Source organism: Gymnogyps californianus, chromosome 20 (genome assembly GCF_018139145.2).
Source record: "Gymnogyps californianus isolate 813 chromosome 20, ASM1813914v2, whole genome shotgun sequence".
NCBI lineage: Eukaryota > Metazoa > Chordata > Aves > Accipitriformes > Cathartidae > Gymnogyps > Gymnogyps californianus.
Window position 1 is genome coordinate 12,931,633 of NC_059490.1, and position 21,343 is coordinate 12,952,975.

Here is a 21,343-nt window from a genome sequence, read left to right on the forward strand (position 1 = left end):
TTGCTGATGATATGTGGTTTACCATCCATTTGGAAGAGACCCAAGTGCTTGACGTTGCTAGTGCTACTCCTGCATCTGTGGCATTAGAGTAGCTCTTTGTCTCTGATGTTTGTAGTGTATTATATCTATGGACTCTTCCGTCGCCTCCTCTGCTTACAGGACTTCCCAAGAGACAAATATAGGTATTAAATTTTCCAGATATTTCTGTGCAAACTGTATGCAACAGTATTCTAAACCCCCCTGTTCATAAATCTTTTTTAGCTGTTGCCTAAAACAGATAGATAGTGTCTATTCTTGATTACGGGTACTTAGCTGTGTAATTTAAAGCCAGTGCAGTGTCTTTTGTCAGATGGCAGATTTGATGCTGGAATTGAGTTGTTCCGTAGCAGACATTGTCATATCATGACAATACCAGTTTCAATATTTTGATGCTTTGAAAATCTATCTAAAATACTTTTATTGTTGATCAGTGTGAAGTGCTGTGAGTTTATTCAGAGTGTCATCACTTCTCGTAACGTGGTATGTTTCCCATTTTGTTTAGTGCAGATGATGATACTGATGTATGAGCAGTAACTTATTACTGCACCAGGTTCACACAACGCTTCAGAAATGTGAGGAAAGTACCCTCTTTCTGGAGTTCATGCATGTTAAAGCAACCTCACAGTTCACTGAAGTTAGTCTAGATTCTTTTTGGGTGAAAAACCCCGATAAAATTAAAAACAAAGTCAACACTGACTGCTTAAGTACTATAATTTGAGGTGTCTGGTTTGAAGGGGTTTTTTTAAGTCTATTTTTTCAGAGACCCAGGCTCTGAAAATCAAGAATACTGAAAGTTACATAAATTGAGAATCCTCAAATTGGAAAGATTTGGAAAAAGGAAAGATGAAATCTTAATCTTCATTTTTGAAAGGCATCCCATGCTCCCATTAAGCCCTTCTTCCTCTTCATGCTCGAGAATATTCTCTACATTTCTGTCAAACTGAAGTGATTCAAAGGCTTATGCAACCCTCCCTCCCAAAACCTCGCTCACTCTGCGCTTGCCTAGAATAGGATGTAGCAGGAGTTGCTTAGGCCCAACTGAAATGGGCCTCATTTTTTATCAGTAACAGTTCTGGACCTAGTATGCTGTATTCGATGTGCTAGCCAGTGCTGTTTAGCTGTGTGGCTACTGCAGTGGCAAACTTTAGCAAGAACACTTTGTATATAATGCATTGCATTTTGGAATGGAGAAGATAATCCCAAATATTCCTTGTCCCAGTCTACTGCCTCTGTTCTCTCAATTCCTCTTTTTTGAGATAAACTACTTTAAAATCAGAATGTCTGTGCAATAATTTTTCCATTTCTAATGCTGTCCACTGTCTCAGCTCTTCTATGGCAGGATCATTTCCAAAGTTTGGAAGGAAGAGGGTAAGTGTGTATGTATAATATTTTACGTATTATATTTTAATTATATTTGGGAGAAATGTCATGATACTCCTAGTTTTTGAGCACAGAATGCTGTGTGTAAAGTATATTGATTTAGTATGTAATACAGCTTTCATTAAATACTTCTTAATTTTTTAATGTCAGGAGCAGTCTATGTAGTCTGAATTGCTTGTGATGGCAGTAGCTATCCTTTTTATAATTGTTACTTGAAATAAAAAGTGACTGCTATGTATAGATAATGAACGACATCTGTTACTGAGTTGTTAATCCTCTAATAACAGACTTTTAGTGAGAGATAATAATTTAATATGTGATAAACTGCTTATGTGGATCAAAATTAAATGTGTATTGGAGTCATCTAGGCATGAAAAGAATGAGAGATGGTGCTCTGTTCCCACTGGATGTTCAGTGAGAATAGGATACCTAAATTGTTTAAGCTGCATTGAAATCTTAAGCTTTAGTGAGTGGAAGAGTTGGAAATAGAAAAGAAAAATAGCCTCTGCTGATTTTCCTCCACGCTGCCTTTGTGCTTTTCAGTCGTCTCCTACCATGTGCTTAAAACAGCTGTCTTGAGGGTTTCAGCGATGTTTCCAAATTCCATGTGAAGCTGGAATTGTAACTTTGAGCACCAACTCGTACTTCAAATTTTGTCTAAAAAGAGAACGAAAATGATGATTCAGACATTTTAGATGAGGTAGTTTCTTTCATGCAAAAAATGTTATTGGGTTCTCTCTTTGCGTGTATGATCGCTTACTGTGCTTGATCGAATATTCTTTTGAATTGTCAACATCCATTGTTCAAGAATACTTTGAAGGTCAGTGTGATGGATGCATTTTTGGAGTTGCTGAGGCATGGATCATAGACTAATGAGAACAAAAAATGCACTTGGAATTTGCTGAACATAGTCCGTATTCAGGCTAAGTCATAGAACAGACTTCAAAATACATTTTGCAGGAGACTAAAGTGTTGATAAACAGTGATTGCCCACTGTACCAAGAGAGTTTGACACAAGTATTTCCAAGTTTTGATTACTTTGTAGTTAGCTTGTAAAAATGCTCTTCAGATCAAGTTTTGTTCAGATAGATTTCCAGAAGAAAAGTAGTATGGGGAAATGGACTCCTTCATTTCTACAGTAAGTGTCATTGGTCTATTAAGCAACCAAAGATAACATTGTTTATGTGTAGTATCTTATAATGATCACATATAGGCTTTGGCCAGTACAAAAGCCGTATTTTACTAAACCCTTTGCAAAAGCACAAGGGATGTCTTTTGCAGTCTTGTCTTTGTCACCTTTCATTCTGAATAGATGGGTGGAGGCAGGCTGAAGAAATCAGCACAGAGCGGAATCATCTTACCCAGAGCCATAAACTGTATCAGTGGCTGAACTAGGGGAAAAAATGGTTCTATTCCCATAGTCTATCTACAATTAAATTTACTTTCTAGAGAATACAATACATGTTTAAACATGTTAAGTCAGTATCTTACTGCTGGTTGTTGGTTTTTCTGGAACGTTTCAAGGAGATCCAGTTATGTTTGAGGCCTTGGGGTATTTCATTTGCCTTGGTCAGTACTGCTTCATATGCAAAACGGGTTCACTAGGTGTTACAGCCTGAAAGTACTGTGTTTTAATAAAGAAGTGAGGAGAAGAAACAGTTTGATTAATCAATCAATCCATAGGTAAATGATCCCAGATCATATTCTTTCTGGCTATGTTTGGCATTTGATGTCAGCCCTTGGGGTCTCCGAATGGACACTTTGTCATCCGAGCAATTGGTCCTGCTGCTATGCCTCCCTTTGTCATTACTCAAAGATAACGTGTCCCACAGCAAGGGTGAAGCTGACTCTTCCCTCAGGAAATGGACTTTGTGCTAGGGAGTGCATGGTGTATCCCCTTCCTCCACTACTCAAACTGTTGTGATAGTCAAGCTCTCACTCTCTAGGCACTTCTGAAGTTGGTTTGGTAGCTGCTGCTCCCCTGTACCTGTTGCAGAGGTAATCAGAACTCCTGATGTTCATGCATTTTTGGAAGAGTGGATGGAAGAGAGTATTACTTTATGGGAAATTCCTGTTTGAGATGGTTGAGATTTCAATTTTTCTGTTCTTTATGCTGGGAGCCGGGCATTGTTAGTGGACTTTCTCTTAAGTTTAAATATGTAAGGAAGAAAAGAAGAATCAAACAGTCACATGTTTTCATACTGGTGTCCATCACTGGCCTCATTGAAGCAAATGTGGAGGCTTTCTCAGTGGTGTGCTAGTCCTGACTCCCTTGCAAGTGTTTTGGTAAAGACAGTGAAGCAGGAGGGTGGCTTTGATTTGCTTGTACAGCACCAAGGTGATGTCCTAGCCTAACTGGTCAATTATGTGTTTGTATCATCAGATCCCAGCCATTAAAATCTTGCATCTCTTATTAATAAGTCTTGAAGGAAAAGCATAACCCAATTTTGAAAAGAGTGCAAGAAGGATGCCATTACGTTGTCTGTTCATAAGTTGATATCTGTGCTTGTTCCAATAGATTTTTAAGTTGAAAGAAGAGGATTCTGATACAAGCCTTTTGCTGGTTTTTGTGCTTCTGAAAAAAAGCAGAAATGGTGGATAGTTTTTAGTATCAGCTCTTAGAAAGATGGGATGGAAGGTGTGAGTGAGCTGTCCATTCTAAGAGAGAGTCCTTGTGAGGCAGAAGTGAAGATTACTAAATTGATGTTATCAACCTGCTTTCCAATCTGGCAGCAAGCTTCAAAATCTCCAAATTGTTTGAAGGAAAAGATGGTGTTTACAAGGACCTGTTACTGGATTACCTGAAGGATGACAGTACTGCATTTATATTCTGTGATTTACTAGTGGGAACATAAACTCTTATGTTTGCTGGCCTGTATATTACCAATAGGGCATAGGTAGAAAACCTTCTCTGGTAGAGATTATCTCATTATTGGCTTCTTGCACTTGCTTTTGAAGTTTCTTGTTTTCTGGTGCTGTGCTGTAAACCATATAACAGTGACCACGCTGTTCTGTCAATCCGATTAACATCAGCAATTAATAAAGAAAAGGAAAAAAACCCCAAAACAATAGGCCATCTATGAGAGGTAAAGAAAGGAAAGGAGGATTTGGTATTCTGTTATTTTTGTGCATGTACTCTTTTGTAGAATCACAGAATATCTCAAGTTGGAAGGGACCCATAAGGATCATCAATTCCAAATCCCTGCCCCTCTCAGGACTACCTAAAACTAAATCATATGACTAAGAACTCCTTGAACTCTGACAGGCTTGGTACTCTGACTACTTCCCTGGGGAGCCTGTTCCGGTGATGACCACCCTCTCAGTGAAGAACCTTTTCCTAATGTCCAATCTGAACTTCCCCTGACGCAGCTTCATTCCATTTCCTCATGTCCTATCGCTGGTCACCAGAGAGAGGAGAGCAGCACCTCCACCTCCGCTGCCCCCCTTGAGGAAGGTGTAGACTGCGATGAGGGCACCCCTCAGCCTTCTCTTCTCCAAGCTGAACAAATCAAGTGACCTCAGCTGCTCCTCGTAAGTCTTGCCCTCGAGATCTTTCACCATCTTGGTTGCTCTCCTCTGGACACACTAATAGTTTGATGTCCTTATATTAAGGCATCCAAAACTGCACACAGTACTCAAGGTGGGGCCACACCAGTGCAGTGTAGAGTGGGACAATCACCCCCCTTGACCAGCTTTATGCTGTGCTTGATGTACCCCTAGACACAGTTGGCCCTTTTGGCTGCCAGGGCACACTGTTGACACCTATTCAACTTGCCATCAACCCAAACCCCCATGTCTTTTTCCGTGGGGCTGCTCTCCAGCCTCTTGTCCCCCAGTTTGTATGTATAACCAGGATTATGCTGTCCCAGGTGGAGAATCTGGCACTTGCTCTTATTAAATTTCATACGGTTGGTGATTGCCCAGCTCTCTAGTCTATCCACATCTCTTGTGTAAGGCCTCTCTACCCTCGAGGAAGTCCACAGCTCCTCCTAATTTAGCATCATCTCCGCTTTCTCCCAAACAGCCTTTCAGGAATAATGAAGTGTTTAAATGTCAGGAAAATAAATGTGCACAAAAGCAGAGATACTTGCAAAAGAGGCAGAAGGCGTTTCTACGCTCAGAAGCTCTCTGGGTGATGAAAGAGCTTGTATCTTCGGTAGAGGAAAGCATATGTGTGGGCTAAAGTAATTGGCATTATCAGTGGATTAAACATAGCACTAGAAAAACTGCAGGAGTTTGTGCTGGAGTGAGGAGAACCTGTCCAGGAGAGAGACTGTGGCTTTTACCTCCTAAAAATGAAGTAGGTTGATACCCTTATTCTGTCTCCAGCATTACATTTCCTGTAATGTTTCTTACCTGTATTTCTCACCCAATCTCTGTTATTTATACAGAGTGCTTCATCAATGCTTGATTTCCTTGCAGCTGAAAGGACTTTCTGCACAGTGCAGCTGGAGTTGAGTACTGTGTTTCTTTATGGGAGAATTTGGAAGCTATCCCAGACTCTACATCTACCCATGTGTAATTGCACTTCAGAGACAGCCTGAAGTAGGAGGCAGAGGGCACAGCAGTGGGCACAATTAAAACATAACATTAGTGAGCTGCTTTTGCATTCTCAAAAACAGCTGGGGTCAAACCCAGTTCCTCAAAGAAATTTCTGGCTGACAGCCTTGTAAACAGAGAATCAAGCACCTGTGTTTGAGATGGAGCAGCTGTACATGTTTGGACTGTTGATTCATCTGCCCTGGCTAGCTACTTAATGTAGTGAAATCCATAGAGAAAGGGAGAAGTAATATTTTACTGTTTTCTTTTGCCCAACTTTCCTTTGTTTCTGGTTTTCCATGTGGCATGCAGTAAGTTAGGCAGAAAGTTCTCAGTTCATAGCAGGACTGAGTGATGCTTCCATGTTGGAAACTTCAGGCTTATTAGATTTTTTTGCCTTGGTGTTAGCAGATTTTCCTCAGGTAAATGATGATCACTAAAAATATTTTCTCTGTGTATCAAATGTCCTACCAATGTGAACTTCCAGCTGTGTGTGAACAAGGTAAGAAGCTTTTCACAGTTTGACCAGGGAAGGGATGGAAGGAAAGATGCAGGGCCATCCTGTGTTTTGCTGGCAAGGCACCGGAGGCAAGAAAAAACTGCATGGCTTTCCCAGGGTCAAGCAGGACCCCAGGTTCTGTGACAGCCACAGAGAGAGTCCAGGTCTTTTGAGTAAGAGTCGGCTGCCTTTAGGTGTGCTAGCACCCTCTCTGTCCTTCAGACTTCAAGTGTATTCTGCTGCCATCACCTCAGCAGTGGAGGGGTGGGGATAAGCAAACACGTGAGGAGAGGAGGGGGAATCTTTTGCTTAGATGCATATAGTTGCATTCTTCTCAGACAAGCTGCGATTCAGAAACACTGTGGCATGCTAAAGGTTTAAATGGGAGCAAAAACTCAAGCCCAAATTTGTGTACTCGGAAGCCCTTTGCCTGTTAGGAGAGTTTTAAAGTGGAATGGCCCAGGGGTAAGGGGCCAGCCCTTGCTCAAATTAGAGGGCTACTCTGATTTCACAGAGGACTGTGTAACATGAAGACTACTCAAGGTACATGTGAAGGCCTTTCAGCAGTACTTGTCTTTGTTCTTGCTATTTGAAAGTATCTTTTACCCAGACCACCTATGCTGTATTGAGCTCTTCAACACTGATCTTTGTGTTTACAGTAAGCAGAGAAAAATCTCTCCTCTGTAAACAGTGTTATTCATATTAACATTCATTTTAAAAGTTTATGTTTTTTCCCATCATTTCCTTGAAGCATTTAAATGGAAGATAAAAATCATCGATAATCACAAGAGGCACAAGCTCATGATTCTTGCTGCAAAATGTTAGTTAGCCATAGGGAGTACTGTATATTTATATCCTGAGTGTGAAAAACAATATATGTCTTGCTCTGCTTGAAGACGAATTATACTTGAACAAAGAATTTCAGGTACATGTTATTTTCCAAGTATAGCAACCTGTTGGTAGTCATGGATGTACTCAAGCTGTCCTGCTGGTTTTCATCTACAAAAATGTTCGTTGCCCCCAGAGCAGTAGTAGTGATCCAAGTTAGCTGGCTTTCTAACCTCATGCAGTTCAAAATCCATCTCAGTTACCGTACATATAAATCACTGCAGTTTGAGTAAAATCCAAAGTTTTAAGCTTGATTTTTATTCTTAATGCAGAATTCCTTTCTTGTGGATGCATCTGTTTTGTTTTATTTCTCTTGCTGAGTGACTTTTAGCTCTATCTTGTCCCCAGACCTTCTTTGTAACCCTTTTAATAATTTGCTGTGACAACCTCTTGCATAGTGTTGGTTTGACTGAACAGATTGCCTGAGACTTGTTTCTTTAACCCAAGGCACCTTAATAGTTTATGCTCCTGCTGAACGTGCTAGAGATAGAAATATTTCTGCTTTGAAATTTTTCATGCCAATACAAAAGCTGGTTTAACAAAAAGGTAAGAGGAAATGCATTGAAGTCTCTGCTTGCCCTTCTCATAAGTGCTCTGGAATTTGGAAGTGGAGGCAGAAAACAGAGACCACGGAGGCTGTGCTCAAGTGTTACTGTTCCTGCATGTGCTGGCAAAGCGTGTTGAATGTGTTACGTATTACAGGTTTTTCTCTGGTCCTTTCATGTTGATGGCCTTGTGGAAAATGTTAAGGCTTTTGGTTCTTGAAGTCTGATGTAACAGCCACTGCATTGGCATACATTTCCTAGCAATCAGGAGAGATAGAGTACTGCAATACTCCTTCCTCAAGTTTCCCTGGGATGGGTGGGCAGTGTAGTCCCTGATAGGTCTTCATCCAGGTCTGTATCTGCTCCTTCTGAACTGGAAGAAACTAACTGTTTTATTGCTCTTCTAACAGTCCTGGGACTGAGAGTAAACTGGGATTGATGAAAAAGAGTTGGAATTTTTAGGCTACACCATTGTCTCCCAAATACATTCCAAAACTGTTCACAGACCTGAACAGTTGTTCAGGAGCAACACTGAAGACTAGAGCCTGCTTTAATCACATTTAACCTACAGGAGATTTAAATGTTTGTTTCTGAAAAGGTTACTCTCTACTGAAAGAGAACACGAGTTTCACACTTGCAAAGGTGACTGTTAGACTTGCTACCTACATACAGATCTACCAGATTACAAATCCAACCAAAATACCCTTGAAAGTTCAAGTCTCTACTACTTAAGGACTGGTTGTGCCTGACTGCTGCATCTATGAAATAGGAAAGAGAATGCTGGTTCTTCTACAAAGAACCCACCAAAACAGAGAGATCCCACATGCATGGAGATCCCACTGAAACCTGTAAGGCTTTTGCCTCTCCATGCATTCGTCTTGCACTTTGTCACTGCAAAAACATGATCACTTGTAGATGAAACATTGGCTTTCTTAAGTGAAGCTATACACAAAACTTGAGAGCATTTGGGCTTTCTGCTTCAAGCTTCTCATCTGCAAACTGAATGCATTTCCCAGCCTCTTTGAAATCCATAGGTTCTACTATAATACAAACAATAAGCATTTTTAAAAGTACAGCTACATCTCAACATGTTGCTAACTAGTGATATTTGATGCAGGAAACTACGCTATCATTTAACTGCAATATACCTTTGTTTGATCACAGAAGATGAAAGTTACAGCTGAATACATCTTCACAAAATGGTCAGAGTATGAAATTCCACTGATTAACTAGGATTTTTTTCTCAGATTTGAAAAGCTGCTCAAAGAAGCCTGCACATTCCCATTTGGCCATTTTATCAGACTTCCAAAACAGACAGGCAAACACCACCCCACCCCCCCCAAAACCTTTAAGCAGAAGACACATCTTTCAAAACACAGCCATGGAGGCACACCTATTTCAGTTGCTTTCAGTTCTTTTTCACTGCTATAAATGCATGCTGCATGCATCTACTGATGGTAAAAGCCATCTGCTGTGCTGCTCCTTTGTCTTGCAATGCCAACACTGAACTTCGTTCAAGAAGAACAAAGGAGGAGGAGAAAAAAAAAAGCTACAGGGGAAAACCATTATCACCCCATTTTATCTGTGGATAACGTGTCTCACCTGTCAGCCTGACACTCACCACTGTTAGGCCTTAAAGAGGTCTTGAGGGCTATTCAGAAAGGACTAATGCACCCTTCTTGCCAAACAGCTGTTAAATTGAAGGAAAATGTTTTCCTACAGCTTCTAGGCCTGTTTGTCTTTTGGGTTTTTTTAAGAGAGAGAATATCTGTGGCTTGTGTTTTGTGCTTTCAGCTTTTCCCAGCCCCTCCCTGGATGGGATCCCAATAAAAGAGGCTGTTCTCTGTGCTGTGGGCTTGGTGCCATTCCATTATGTCTCTGTGTCCCTGGATGAAAATTTAAAGCTTTGTGTAGCACAGGTGGCTTTGATAAAAGGGGAAAAAACATGCTTGAAAAGCCTTAAACTGGTCATTCTTCCCTCTGCTCTGCCTTTTGAATGTTCTGAAGTAAAAGTAAAAAAAAAAAAAAAAAGGTAAAAACTTACGGATTTTTTCCAGGAGGGGGGAAGAATTCTGACTAATTCTGTTACTTGATATTAAACACTCGAAGTGATTTATTATACATTTTGTTTTTAAGTGAGTGCTCAAGGTAAGAGCAAAAATTCAGACAGTCCTCTCTTTTCCATGATTTTCCTGCACACAATATATGAAGCATGTAGGTACGCTGTAGGTCATATCAGTAAGCAAGAAGCTTCCCTGGAGAGTCCTGCATATGCTAACCTGTTATATATTCCTATTAGGGACCATGATCAATGTTTATTTCTCTCTCAATTACTAGTTCTCACCCTGCCTTTTTTCTCCTGTTCATCACTGCAATTTATTCTGTTCTCCTTTTTCCTCCTACAGAAGAGATGGTGGAAGGAAAAAGTGCCATTCTCATAGGCATGAGCCAGTGGAACTCAAATGACCTTGTTGAGCAGATAGAAACAATTGGGAAGCTGGAAGAAAATCAAGGTAATGTTTAGCTTGCCTTACATATTAATTTAAAGTTAACAAGAAAATCTGACTACTGAAGCAATTAGTTGTCAGATATTATGTAAATACGCAACAGAAATATCATTTACAGCATCCCATAGTTAAAAGATTTACATAGAAGTGTAAGCTGTATTTTAGTGCTCGGAAATGAATTGCAACGATCTCCTTCAGGAGGAAACTACTTCTCTGGCAGGCCAGGTGATACAAATTTATTGACTTCAGTGGGAAGTCAATGTTGGACTCAGCTCAACAACTACGAGATAGATTACAACACCACAGCTCATGTTTTGCATGTTTCCTGTAATCAACATACGAAGAAACTTGTTGGTCATTGTCACTGGATTATTTTGCTCCTTAAAGTCAGCAAACCATTATCTCGAATTTTCAAGGGAACACGTACTTTCAGGAGTATTTGGGGCCAGTTTTAGGTAAACATTTAGGTAACTGTGTGCCACTGAAATGAGCGGGAAATGGGCACTGATACACCAGTAAGAATCTGGTACCTAGGACAAAAGCCTAAGCAGTCTTCCTTTAATTGTTACTTTGGCTCCTAAATTGCCTAGCCGTTTGAAAATTAAAATTACCTCATTGACTTTAGGGAGAGAGAAGGACCTAACTTCCTTACCCATCGGTGATATGGGGCTCATGTATGATGGTGCTTGTTAATTAATCTAACTTTTTAAAGAATTTGATGGATTTGTCCATTTTAAGAGCCTTTTCAGGAGGCTTTTCTTTATGGATTTGCTACATGTAGTCAATCCTGAAGATAGCTGTGAACAGGTCTATTTTAATATACAGGTACATAAAAGTAATATTTATCTGAGTCACAAACTTCTTGATTACCTACCATGAGAATGATTTATTTTGATAGTATTGAAGTGACAGGTAGACACAATACACACAGTGTGTTTACAATTGTTCAATAGGTAATTAGAGAAGAAAAAACTTCTCTGTTTTGCATTTGCTCTTGACAAAAATATCAAGGCCTCATGTTGCTTGGTAACTTCATTTGGAGTCAGAGATTCAATGGCAATTTGTAAGAGATACTATATGTGTTGTAAATATGTCATTTTCTCTGCTACAAAGTAGCAAGAAAAATTAATACAGTATTGCATCAAATATGAGTTAATCTTCTAAATGACTTGCCAAGAACCAGCTATCCTTGCATTCTTGCAGATATTTCTCTATTTCTTTCAGGGCTGGCAAAGATTTAGAATGCTTATTTTCATTTTAGCACCCATTATATGAGAATGGTTTTGTTTGTTTTTTTTCGTAGTGCCCTTTGTGTTGGGTACTAAGGAAGGAGTTGTAAGACACTGTTTTTAAGGGTTTCTGCTGTTAAGAAACAAGGCTGGTAAAAGGATTATTTGTTTGCATTATGCAGTTGAATAGCTGTAGCAAAGAGAATGTGAGACCCAGGGCTGCATGGAAGATCTGTGCAGAAACAAATGAAGCAGTCCTCTGAGTTATAGTCCATCCTTCTTCATACAAAGGGTTTCTATTTTCATTTAATCTAATTCTCTGTGATGTTTTGTAAAAGAAAGAATTCTCACCCATTCTCTTCTTTTACTTCATTTCTGTTCACACACAGCTGTTAGAAGAGGCTTTAGAGCCAGTGTACCTAACTCAATGTATTTGATGAATTGGCCTATGTGTAAGATGCATCTACATTCTGATACTGCTTCACGTATGCTGCAAGCGTACTATGGCTTTTAGGTCATGGTTCATTGTGCTGATTTTGACCATTCTTGAATAGAGATGTCAGGCAAGGACTGAAGTCATTAAGAACTGGGCTAGTACAAGTCTGAGCCAGTATTACATGTACCATATCTCATTATGCCAGAATGTGATTTCACTGCTTCAGTAATGCAAAAGAAAGTAGAGTTCTGGCTGTAATGCACACTGCCAGTTAGAAGTTTTCCCTGAGGCACCCCTGCTAAATACATCAGATTTCTAAACAGGTGAGGCACTTATGTGCATTTCCTTCTTTCCTCTGCCACCTTACACTCTCAGATTTAGTCCTATTGATTAGCTACTTGTTGATTATTCTTTTTTTTTAATTATTATTTTTTCTTTTTTTTCTCTACATGTGCTCATCTGTATCTTCATGGAAATGTCTGCTGATAGGTTGCATTGCAGTGTTGTTAGTGCAGATAATTGTACAATGCTTTTGTTATAGCTTAACAAGTGTTACTGATTCAGCAATTTTAGAAAAGTCTGTGATTAGCAACCGTCAGATACAAATGATGAAGGCAAAGAGGGAAGGAGGAGGATGTTTGAAGGAAGACTATGTTGTGTTCTGTGCCACAGTAGAAAGATATTTCAGCTTTAGCCCAATTGTACATAGTAGAAAATTAGAAGTTCAGGTAAAGCTGGATTCGCTCTTTAAAAACATTATGTAGAAAAGAGAAAGATGTCCTATATGGCTTCTTTCCCAGGGTACTTCACTCGTTCAATGGAAAGATCTGAGGAGTATGGTCTGCTGATTCAGGGAGACTTCCCCCCTTCCCCCCCCAGCTGGATTTACTTACGGCTCTCAGAGAATGATGAGTTCATTGGCTTTGGTTGCAGAGAGCTTTGTTACAATTCAGTCGGTCTCTAGGGCCAGTGGTTTTGCTAGGTGCCTGTGCAGAGAGCAGAGCACTGGTTCTTTTTCATGGTTTAATAAATTGATTAATAAAGCACATAATTATGGGCTCTTTCAACAAATGAAGATGTCTGAGAAGATGCAGTGTGCTCTGGGCATAGCTGAAGACCCACTGGATGCTGCTTACTTAAGTGATGTTACAGTTCCAATGTGAGACAGACAAGGTCCTCAGGAACTTTATAAATGGCAAGTATATAATTTAATTCAATCATTGATTCTTAGTAAGTACGACTGAGAGCACTTGACCAGCACAACCTTTCTCATCAGAGGTAGAAATAAGTCTTTGGGGGAAAACTGGCAGCAGCATTTAAATTTATTAAGTTTTCATTACAGAAAATAACACAAACAGCAATCAAGCTGAATTAAAAACTCATACAGCTGCATAAATTATGTTGATGCAGATGCCTTCCCTGTTGTGGAACTAAAGCATTTTCACACATCATAGTCATGCATTTAAATTCACTCCTGGTGCAAAGTATCTGTCCGTTATGTTAAAGAAAATTGCATCTACTGAGCACTAGGAACAAATTCAGCCTGTTGGATTTCAGTGCTTTGCATTTCTTCCAGCTATCTTGAGTTCATATCCTTACTTTAAGTATATATTGTTAATGTTTGTAAGGTTGAAGTTCTTGGTTTGTTTTTGTACTCTTGACACAGTGCAGTGAAGGTGAAGAAGTCTTTGCAAATGCAGCAAAGACTATTTGTATACTTTTAATTCAATATGTGCTTTGTATTTCATTACTTGAGTTTCTTTATAGCGGGAAATTAGGTTACTATACATTTTAACTGACAATCCAGGCAAATACTTGTTACAGAAGAAATATGTCATTCAATCTAAGCTAGTAATCGACATGTAAACTTAAACCTGTGTCAGCATTTCAAAGGGTGAAATCCTCAGGAAAAAATGCCATAGCTGGAGTACACATTACCTGTGAGGTCAAGACATGTTTGTCTGAGACCAAACCTGCATAAGACTTAAAATAAGGTCACTTGAATAGTAGGGTTGTCCTCTCTCCCTCAGTTGCCCGTCTCTTGTTATATTTGGCCTTTTTAAAATGTGGACTTGGGAGCTGGAAAGTGTAAGAGTTTAACATACCATTTCTTTTTTCTTGTCTCTCACACATGCAAATTAAAGTATGAGGGAATCCAGAAATATCTGAAATGGATGAAGAACCACAGAGCTCCGTAGGGAGATAAGTGCTTGCCATTGCAGTTGGAGATGAGCAGTCCTGCTATGATTGTGTCTCCATGTGCAGACAGCAGGCTTTACTGCTCTTCGCCCTTCATTTTGTCACCTCCCTTCCATGTGTCGTGTCCCCCCCCAATCCATCTTATTTTTCTAAAGAGTAAAAGAAACATGCAGCTGTCAAGGAATGGGCAATGCAGTTCAATGCCAACGTATCTGGGCTTTGCCAGCTGACCATCATCACACATCCATGAACATGAACCAGCTTTAATTACATTGAACTGCAGTGAGAAAAAGGTTGTGTTGTTCTGCAGCTTTAGTAGATCAGATTGCCCTTCCCGAGCTGGTGACTTCCACACTGGGGAATTTTATTCACCTCTGCCTTCCTAACTGGTGAGCAGAAGCAGCTGGCATTTTCTGGATTGTTGCCACAGACAGCTGCTGTGCATAAACTTGTGCAGGCTACATTGCAACTTCAGGCCTCTGTTTTTGCATCAGATCTAATAAAACACGCAAGCTTTACAGTTTTTCTTGTGTTGAGTTTCTGCTTTTGTCTGTGGCACTCTAGTTTTCTGCCTGTCCTCAGTGAGCCAACAACCATTGCTGGACAGCTCTGATTCCTGGCCGTCTTACCAGAAATGCCAGGGAGGTTTCTTCTAGGCAAAAGTTGCTAGACTTTGCTTTTCTTGTACTGCCTTCTTTCACTGAGAGATGATGTAGGTGGTGTCTGGAAAGGAGAAAGGTCTTCTGTACACCAGCTGTATATGCTGCATGTGTCGTGCAGCAAGGAAAATAACAGAATTCCACCTATAGTTGACCTTGGTACAATTGTGGAAAAATTTTGCAATGGCTAGGGCACTTGCATAATGACCACACAAGCAGTGGAGCTGATCAACAAAGATATGCATCCTTTTCATGACCATAGTAATGTTCCTTTCACTGCAGGTTGTGCTCTTGCTGCTGTTTCTTGGTATAGTGAAATACTCCAACCAGGACCGACTGATCATGGCAGGATGGGAAAGGCAGCTGTGTTGAAATGGAGTGGTCTTTTTAGCATTTCCTAGTTACTGTTTGTTTTCTCCAGATTTTGTTTGGAGAAACAAAAAAAAGTGTTTTGTTCAAGCGTCTGAGTGGCTTTAACGTTGAGGTACTGCTGTGTCTCAGTGCAGTCATTATCACTACATGTTTATGGAGGTAAATCTTTGATAGGTGTGGCTATCGTTGAAGCGAGGGAAAGATGCTTACCTTGTGTTTGAGAACTGGTGTATTTAAGGCCCTGGTTACAACAGTATCATTCTGCAGATTTCTATTCCAGAGACAACCCCTAGCTACTCTGTTAAAAGAGCCAAATTCTGTGCTTGATTACTGCATGGAGTCCCAATAAAGTGACTGTGGTATATATTATTGCACATAAGGCAAAACGTAGAATTTGGCTTCTTATTGATGAAACACTTTTGATCCTGACAGACATCATTTGTATTTAATTGCAGTAAAAGGAAAATGGATCATGACTGCATAGTGGCTACTCTATTAATAATTAGACCCTTGTTTTCTAACTGTATGTCAATGCTTGACATACCTCACAAAATAACTGGTTTTTATGCTAGCATGAATGTGGTGAGTGCTTTGCTGCCTTTTAAAATAGTCTAACTGAAAAGTTGATGAAAATTAGAGTGACTAATACCTCTTGTGACAACTGATTTTGCATGTGTGTGTTTTTAAGCAGTTCGTGCTTAAATGCAGGGATTTTAATCACCTATTACCTTCTGTTTGATTTGTTTCATTCTTGTTCAGGTGCCTGAAGCTCCTCTGCTTTGAGGTTGGTCCAACTTAAGTGAAATTAATGTGCCTACACTTGGTGCAGAGTAGATTTGTGTCCTAGGCAGGAGTTTGGTAGTCAAGACTTCTTCATTCTTTTCATTCATCTCTTCTGACGCTCTGTGGTCTTCCATGCAGCTCATACTCAAGCATATTGAGACATATACTTTATTGAGTTATCTACTATAGATCACGTTTGAAAATGTGGGATTTTTTTAACCTTTCTTCACCCCCAACTATGAGGATATGTTTGTGTAAACTTGTAACTTGCGTTGATTTATTGGGCTATGCAGTGCTGTAATACGTAAGCTGTCACGCATGAAGTAATCTTATCTTATATGTATATAGAGGATTACAAAAGGACGGCTGATCACTTCAGGATGTTCTGAAGGCCGATATAGCTGGTGCATCTTGAAGGAGGATGCAAACAGACAGTAGCTAATCAACATTACTTAGATAACTTTGAAACAGACTCAGCAGTATTGTGGAGTTAAGTTACCCTTTAAATGAACTGTCTCATTAGAATACTTAGAATCACACCCACAAACGTAGAAGCCCGTTACTCACAGAAGCCCCTTCCTCTCTGAGCATGCGTGGTAGAAAAAGGAAACTCTGTACCTTTAAATGAAACCAAGGACTACGGGGACCAATAAGAATCTTGAAAGATTACGTGTAAACAGTATTGTCCTGATAACGAATGGTCAAACAGTATAAAATGTCCACCGTGTGTTAACCGGGTGTGCTAGCTTTGTGGAGTTACCACCTAGCACCCATCTCTGCGCAGACATGAAATAAACAAATACCTCGACTCTGTGTGTTAATTGGCTATTTTGCACACTGGGTGAAAGAACCCTGATTTTTGGGACAATGGTGCTATATAAGAACAAGGTGTCCTGGTAGCACAGAAGAACAACTGGAGCTGGTCCCAGAGGCTGGAATTTGGGAACAGGAATTCATTGTGAACTGTGCATCTCCTTATGATAAGATGGTCATATTGATGATTCTAGTGCAAGGGTACACCTAAGAGGATAGCAATCTCCTTTCAAGTAGGTCATATCTTTTGAATGATTTGGAGGACCTTTTTCTTCTCGGTCACTTTTTTTGCACGTAGAGAATTCAGAAATCTTGGTGTCTAGAATGACTGCCACATCATGAAAAGACCACGGAGAATTAGAAGATTGTAGTCATACAAGGTTTTGTTCATGAGTGTGTGAAGTGGTTGTCTGGCCCACTGAAGAGAGAAATCAACCAGGCTATTATCCAGAGTACCCAAACAAGAGCTTTCAAGACTGAAGTGGAGTAGTATACCATATGAAAGGAAGCTCTACAGGGTCAGTTGGTCCATTGTGAGAGGTGAAAACTGTTCCAAAGGGATGGGTGATAATAGCCTCCATTGCCCTCAGCTGGTTGAAGGGGATTTGGTTTCAGATCCCGGATTCTGAAGTAACCATTATAAATTCATATGGGATATTTACAGATTTCACTGTTCTCTCTTGATTCATCATTCCACCCTTTGCTATGGAAAGTACATTTATATTTTAAAGACAATTTTTTTTGGTCCCACTAAGCTGCTCTATCACTCCCCCTTCTCAGCAGAACAGGGGGAGAAAATACAAAGAAAAGCTTGTGGGTTGAGATAAGGGCATGGAGGTTACTTACCAGTTACCATTACAGGCAAAACAGACTCGACTTGGGGAAATCAATTTAATTTATTGCCAATTAATTGTAACAGAGTAGGCTAGTGCGAAATAAAACTAAAAACACCTTCCCCCAACTCTTCCCTACTTCCCAGGCTCGACTTCATTCCCAACTCTTCTACCTCCTCCCCCCTCCCGGAGTGATGCAAGGAGATGGGGAGCAAGGGTTGCGGTCAGTTCTTAACACTTTGTCTCTGCTGCTCCTTCATCCCCATGCTCTTCCCCTGCTCCAGCCTGGGATCCCTCCCATGGTATACAATCCTTCATAAACTTTACCAATGTGGGTCCTTCCCACAGGCTGCAGTTCTTCAAGAACTGCTGCAGCATGGGCCCTTTCCATGGGCTGCAGTTGTTCAGGAAAGGACTGCTCCAGCGTGGGTCCCCTGTGGGTCCCCCATGGGCCACAGCTCCTGCCAGCAAACCTGCTCCAGAATGGGCTCCTCTCCGTGGGCCACAGTTCCTGCAGGAGCCTGCTCCAGCGCGGGCTTCCCACGGGGTCACAGCCTCCTTTGGGCATCTGCTTGCTCCAGCGCGGGGTCCTCCACGGGCTGCAGGTGGATATCTGCTCCACCGTGGACCTCCATGGGCTGCAGGGGGACAGCCTGCCTCACCATGGTCTTCCCCATGGGCTGCAGGGGAATCTCTGCTCTGGCGCCTGGAGCACCGCCTCCCCCTCCTTCTTCACTGACTTTGGTGTCTGCGGAGTTGTTTCTCTCACATTTTCTCACTTCTCTCTCTCACAGTTGTTGCACAGCACTTTTTACCCCTTCTTAAATATGTTATCACAGAGGCACTACCAGCGTTGCTGATGGGCTCAGCTTTGGGCAGTGGTGGGTCCGTGCTGGAGCTGGCTCTGTTGGACATGGGGACAGCTCCTTTTGTGTTCTCACAGAAGTCACCCCTCTAGCCCCCCTGCTACCAGGACCTTGCTGTGTAAACCCAATACAATTGCTTTACTTGTCTGTAAAATGGTTTAAATTCCAGTTCTACCATATTTGTAACAGGGGCTTGAACTTGGGCTTCTTTTAGAAGGGTTCCATAAACACTTGGCTGTTGGCTGTTTTGCAGTGAGTTTGTCTCTTTTGAAGTCTTCCTGGGGAAAAAAAAAGTCACATTTCTGTGGATAGTTTTGGTTTTAATACATTTGCATTTTCCAAAATGTAAACATTAAAAAACCCACAAATGCACACCAAAAAAAAGTGAAACAGGCAAAACCCCAATGAACCGTGACTGTTTCTTTGTTTTGAAACTTAATTTGTACAACAGACTTAAGGCAGTCATCTTTCGTTCCCCAATCACAGCATCCTTAAATTGGTAGGATTGGAATTGTCAATATGCTTCTGACGCCTGAAGCCAAGAAGACATTCTAAAATCTGCTGCATACCCTGGGCTTGCAACCTTATTTCTGCAATATGAAGATCTTGATCTTAAAAAAAAAAAAAAAAAAAAAAAAAAAAAAGAGGCTGGCATTAGTGGTATTTTTGTAGACTATAAAGCAAGCAAGCAAACAAATAACAATGTAATTTCCGTAATACAGCTTGCCACAAAGGATGGCTATTGATGTAATTCACCCTAATTAAATTTTAAGAGCCATTAGTCAATTTTGTCAGCAATATGCTACTATTTTATGCTGCAAATCCAGCTGGTTGAATTACAATGCTTCAAATGAGGATGAATTCTCAGGTAGGCAATTGACGAAATGCAATTTAATTTTTAGTTGTTTAAAACATAACTGACTGTAAAATGCCTGTGAAATTCACTTTTCCTGTGCTTCATATGCCACACATACAGACTGATGGATTGCTTTACTGGTAACCAGCAAAATAGATGGACATGATCAGCTTTCACAACTGGAAATTTTCATATCAGGTGAGTGAAAGGCCTTTCTTGGTCCCATTGCACAAAACCAGGTTACTCAGATCTTTTAATCTTTTAATACATTGATTTTCTATCTGGAAAATAGTGCTGACAGTAATATCGCTGTCTTTCTGGGACTTATTTGAATTGTTGGTTTAGATTAAACTTCTATTCTTCACATCCAGCCCGTTACAAGATAGTAGTTTGGAGCTGGGAGGTGCTACTATTGGGCAAGTTGTTAGGTCTGTGTATGGAAACCTGCAATTCCTGCCCTTTCTATGCCACCTAGGACTGAGCTGTGCAATTCCTACTGATTTTTTAAAATTACAGATTCTGTGCTTCTTACCTTAAAAATTACAAAGAATTGTTCTCCAAAGACTGTGGCTTATGAATGGTAGACCATAAAATTCTGTTGAATTCACAGCATGCACTATGACTCCCCACCACTCCAGCCATTCTTTGGAACTCTCCTTTAAAAAAATATTTCCTGAGATCTTAAGTACAGTAAATACATCACTGAATGATGATTTTTTTTTTTAAACTCTCTGATATCATATCTTTTGGATCTCATCTTTTTCCATCTAGCATAAGGGGAAAAAAAGCCTGGTTTATATGTGAAGCAGGACATTTCTAAGAGATGATGGAGCAATTTCCTGTTGATTCTGTCAACTGCTATTTCTGTTCTCCTGTCATAGTGTCTACAAGGCACTGGAAGACTAGAATAATGTTTTTAGTTAAGATTAAGTTTAATATACATCTGTGGAGTAAGCTAATTCATAGAATCATAGAATATTTCAAGTTGGAAGGGACACATAAGGATCATCAAGTGCAACTTCCTGCTCCGCACAGGACTACCTAAACTAAACCATATGACTCCATGGCAGGGGGTTTGGAACTAGATGATCTTTAAGATCCCTTCCAATCCAAACCATTCTATGATTCTATGACTAAGAGCATTGTCCAATTATACTATTGTATTTCACACTAATTTGAAACAAGCATTTTAACATATTCATGCTTCCAGAAAATGTGCAGCAGTCATCTCCCAATTGCAATGCCTTTTGATGCAAGTACCCTTTGATCCTTTGCAAAGACTACTGTCAAGAGAGTTACCCCGCTGAAGAAACTGGACTTAGAGCAGTAAAATGGAGAGCAGAATCTGTCCTAGTAGCTTTTAGCAGAGACTTACTGCGTGGAAGGGATGGTCAGTCACTGGCTACTTCCACAATAGTACATTGGGCACCCTTCTGTTTGGTGCTGCTGTTGCAATTCTAAAGCCCTAGGATTCACAACAGCTTTTGTTCCACTACTTGGAATTCATCTTTTCTGTTGTCTTGTGTGCACAAGGCTGCTGTAAAGACTTAACTCGATGACAGTGATTCTTCTTCTGTTTTGAGAAAGTTTGTTTTGGTTTGGTTTGCTTTTGAGTGGACTGTTCACAAGGGCTAGCTTTTCAAAGTGCACTGAGCTCCCATAAATTGTATTGGGCATTCAAGAGCATTAAGCACTTATGCAAATGCCTTTGTCCTTGTCCCAGACCTCTTGAATCTCTGGTTGGACTAACTTGATGCAGCACAGGGTAAGACAACACCAGACACTGACAGCTGCTGCAGAAATTTACCCTAATTTACAAAAATTTAGCGCTCTCAGTGGAAGGTAGAGATAGGGAAGTGAATCAGAAAGTAATTACTATTTTATTACTTAATAGGGCATA

General features: G+C 40.3%; 1 protein-coding gene across 1 annotated transcript in view; it reads left to right on the forward strand.

Moving 5' to 3' along the window:
- PITPNM3 (PITPNM family member 3) overlaps positions 1 to 21,343 on the forward strand; it is a 96,311-nt gene that overhangs the window by 10,290 nt on the left and 64,678 nt on the right. Inside the window, exon 3 of the mRNA XM_050909218.1 lies at positions 10,296 to 10,403. Within this exon, the coding sequence (XP_050765175.1) occupies positions 10,296 to 10,403 (108 nt within the window). The remainder of the gene's footprint in view (positions 1 to 10,295; positions 10,404 to 21,343) is intronic.